At 48.3% G+C, this 3,179-nt stretch overlaps 1 protein-coding gene across 1 annotated transcript in view; it reads right to left on the bottom strand.

Annotated features, from left to right (window-relative positions):
* EHMT1 (euchromatic histone-lysine N-methyltransferase 1) overlaps positions 1–3,179 on the bottom strand; it is a gene marked incomplete at both ends in the record, with an annotated part of 55,829 nt that overhangs the window by 50,606 nt on the left and 2,044 nt on the right. The window contains one exon of the mRNA XM_010830287.1: positions 10–312. Coding sequence (XP_010828589.1) covers positions 10–312 — 303 coding nt within the window. The remainder of the gene's footprint in view (positions 1–9; positions 313–3,179) is intronic.

Below are 3,179 nucleotides of genomic sequence, written 5' to 3'. Positions count from 1 at the left end.
ACAAGGGGCCCTTGCCAGGGAAGTAGCCGTTGCTCCCAATGACAGGATTCTGGGGGAAGCCATCAGAGCGGATGTGGTTCTGCTTCCCCACCTCGGGGTCTCTGTCCAAAATCCCATTTTCCGCTATCCGGGACCCCGGGCCGGCCCCTTCCTGAGGGCTGCCTCGTGTGCTCTCCTGAGGGTGCTTCACAGCAGCCGCGTGGCCACTGGCATCGCTCTGGTCACAGGACCCGTTGGTCTCCCCGTCTGCAGCCACCGGGGCCTCCCCTCCCTGCTGTTCCGCTGAGCCGTCATCAGCAGCCATGGGTGACCCTGCAGAAAGAGAACAAGAGTCAGGGGTGCCCACCTGAGACCCCAACAGAGTCCCACTGCTATGCTCACAGGAAACTGTCTTTACTTCATGACAAACATCTGACTTCAGATGGACTAAATACAAAGCACATCACAGTCACTGTGTCAACAGGGACTTGATGAAGTGGGGGACAACCTGTCCCGGGAGGGAGGGCAGTCTGCCCTGAGCCCCAGCTGAGGAGTGGGTGGGGCCGTGGTCCTTGAAACAAACACCCAGTTGTCTGTGAATTACTTCTTAAAAGGCTTCAAACACATGACAAAGATTTAGTATCCTCCAGGAACAAAGTCACTGCTAGAAAACAAAACTGGGGAGGATTCAGACAGAAAACAAGGTCTCCGGAGCAGCTGCTCAAGAAGAGACGTAAAGAAAACAGGATGCGTTCAGTCTGTCAGTCAGGAGCTTAACAAATCTCTGGTCTCTGAAGCTCCTCTCCTCCACAACTCGATAAACAAAGAAACACACTTGCCACCGCAGGAGAAAGCCCACAGTTACAGCGCTGGGTGCAGGGGACAGTGGTCATGTCCAGGAGCCCACCATCCACCAGCCCAGTCCCCGGGTAATAGCACAGCACCCCACAGCTCCGTCACGGCAGCGCTGGCCCCTGGGCGAGGCCCGCGTTCACCACTATAGCCTGAGCACAGAAAGCTTGTAAGTGCAGCAAGTACGATCTCAATCGATAAATGGCTATTAATTTTTTTAAATCCTCAGCAAAACAGAATAGGTGAGAAACCTTCTCAGCTTGGAGAGGCCCGTGTGCCAATCTATGCAAACGTGTACTTACTCAGAAACGTTACATGAATTCCATGTAGGATCAGAAACAACGTCAGGACATCTAATCTATTAACACCACTAAGGTTCACACAAGAGTGAGGTCCCAGGCAGCCCCACAGGAGTAGAGATGAAGTGAGAGGCCTGGCAACAAGGGGTGAGCTCTCCCGCACACCTGGGGCGCAGAGGCACGTCAATCAGGGGTGCAGAGAGGCTGCCAGACGTGAAATCAAGTGCAAATAACAAGGACATTTTTCTACGCCAGCCTTAACTTTGGGGAAGAAAACACGAGAAAAAATAAGATAGTATTCACAAAAGCAGAAAACTATAAAATAGGATATAAAATTTAACCGAGATCATGCAAAGCCTCTATGGAGATGGCAAAGATACAAAGATGCGTGTCACCTCAAATTAACTCTCTGAGTCCAATGATGCCCTAACTGGAGCTCCAATCAGTATATGGAGGAACTCCATAACCTTACTCTAAAATGCACAGGGCAAGTAACTTAAAGAAGGAAGCTGGACCCTTGACTCACACCATATACAAAAATTAACTGAAAAGGTATCCAAGATCTAACTATAAGATGAAAAATAGGCATAAATCTTTATGACTTTCTATTAAGCAATGGTTTCTTAGATGCTATAACAAAAGCATAAGCAACGTAAGAAAAACAGATAAACTGGACTTTATTTTGTGCTTCCAAGAACACAGTCAAGAAAGTGAAAAGACAACCTATAGACTATTGTTGTTGTTCAGTCGCGAAGTCATGTCTGACTCTTTGCGACCCCATGGACTACAGCACACCAGGCTCCCCTGTCCTTTACTATCTCCCAGAGTTTGCTCAAACGCACGCCCACTGAGCTGATGATGCTATCTAACCATTTTCTCCTCTGCGCATCAGGTGGCCAAAGTACAGACTGGAAGGCCGTGTTTGCAAATCATGCATTTGATAAGGAGCTTGTATTTTAAATGTATTTTGAAAAACCTCTGACAATTCATCAATAAAAATCAATAACCCACCATATGACCCAGCAACCCCACTCCTAATCAAGTACCTGAGGAAACCAAAACTGAAAAAGACACACGTAGCCCACTGCTCGCTGCAGCACTATTTACAACAGCTGGAGCACGGAAGCGCCCGAGATGTCCATCGGCAGAGGAGCGGGTACAGAAGCCGCGGCACAGATGCGCCACGGGGTGCTCCTCAGCCGTGAAAAGGACACTCTCGAGTCAGGCCTAATGAGGCGCACGGACCCAGAGTGAAGTTACATCCGAAACAGAAATTCTAACACATATATACGGAATCTAGAAAAATGGTACTAAAGAATTTATTTACAGGGCAGCAATGGAGAAACAGACATAGAGAACAGACTTACGGACATGGGGAAGGGGGGAGAGGGTGAGATGAATGGAAAGAGCAACGTGGAAACTTACATTAAGTATTAGTGTTAGTCGCTCAGTCGTGCCCGACTCTTTGCAACCCCATGGACTGCAGCCGACCAGGCTCCACTGTCCCTGAGATTTTCCAGGCAAGGATACTGGAGTGGGTTGCCATTTCCTTCTCCAGGGGATCTTCCCAACCCAGGGTTCAAACCCGGGTCTTCTGCACTGCAGGCAGATTCTTTACTGACTGAGCTACAAGGGAATGGAAACTTACATTACCATATATAAAATAGATAGCCAACGGGAATTTGCTGTATGTCTCAGGGAACTCAAACAGGGGCTCTGTATCAACGTGGTGGGGTGGGGTGGGGAGGGAGATGGGAGGCAGGTTCAAGAGGGAGGGGATGTATGTATATCTATGGCTGATGCGTGTTGAAGTTTGACAGAAAACAACAACATTCTGTAAAGCAATTATCCTTCAATTAAAAAATAAATTAAAAAAATCAATAACCAATTTTATGGGCAAAGGATCTGAACTGACATTTCTGCCAAGAAGATATACAGAAGACTAAGAAGCACACAAAGAAATGCTCAGTGTCAGCAGTCAGCAGAGAGACACACTAAACCCAGATGACTCTGACCAGAAAGACGGGGCCCACGACCCGGTGCTGGGGG

Source organism: Bison bison, unplaced genomic scaffold (genome assembly GCF_000754665.1).
Source record: "Bison bison bison isolate TAMUID 2011002044 unplaced genomic scaffold, Bison_UMD1.0 scf7180017858910, whole genome shotgun sequence".
NCBI lineage: Eukaryota > Metazoa > Chordata > Mammalia > Artiodactyla > Bovidae > Bison > Bison bison.
Note: the sequence above shows the minus strand (reverse complement) of the source record. Positions and strands in the feature narration are given on the sequence as shown.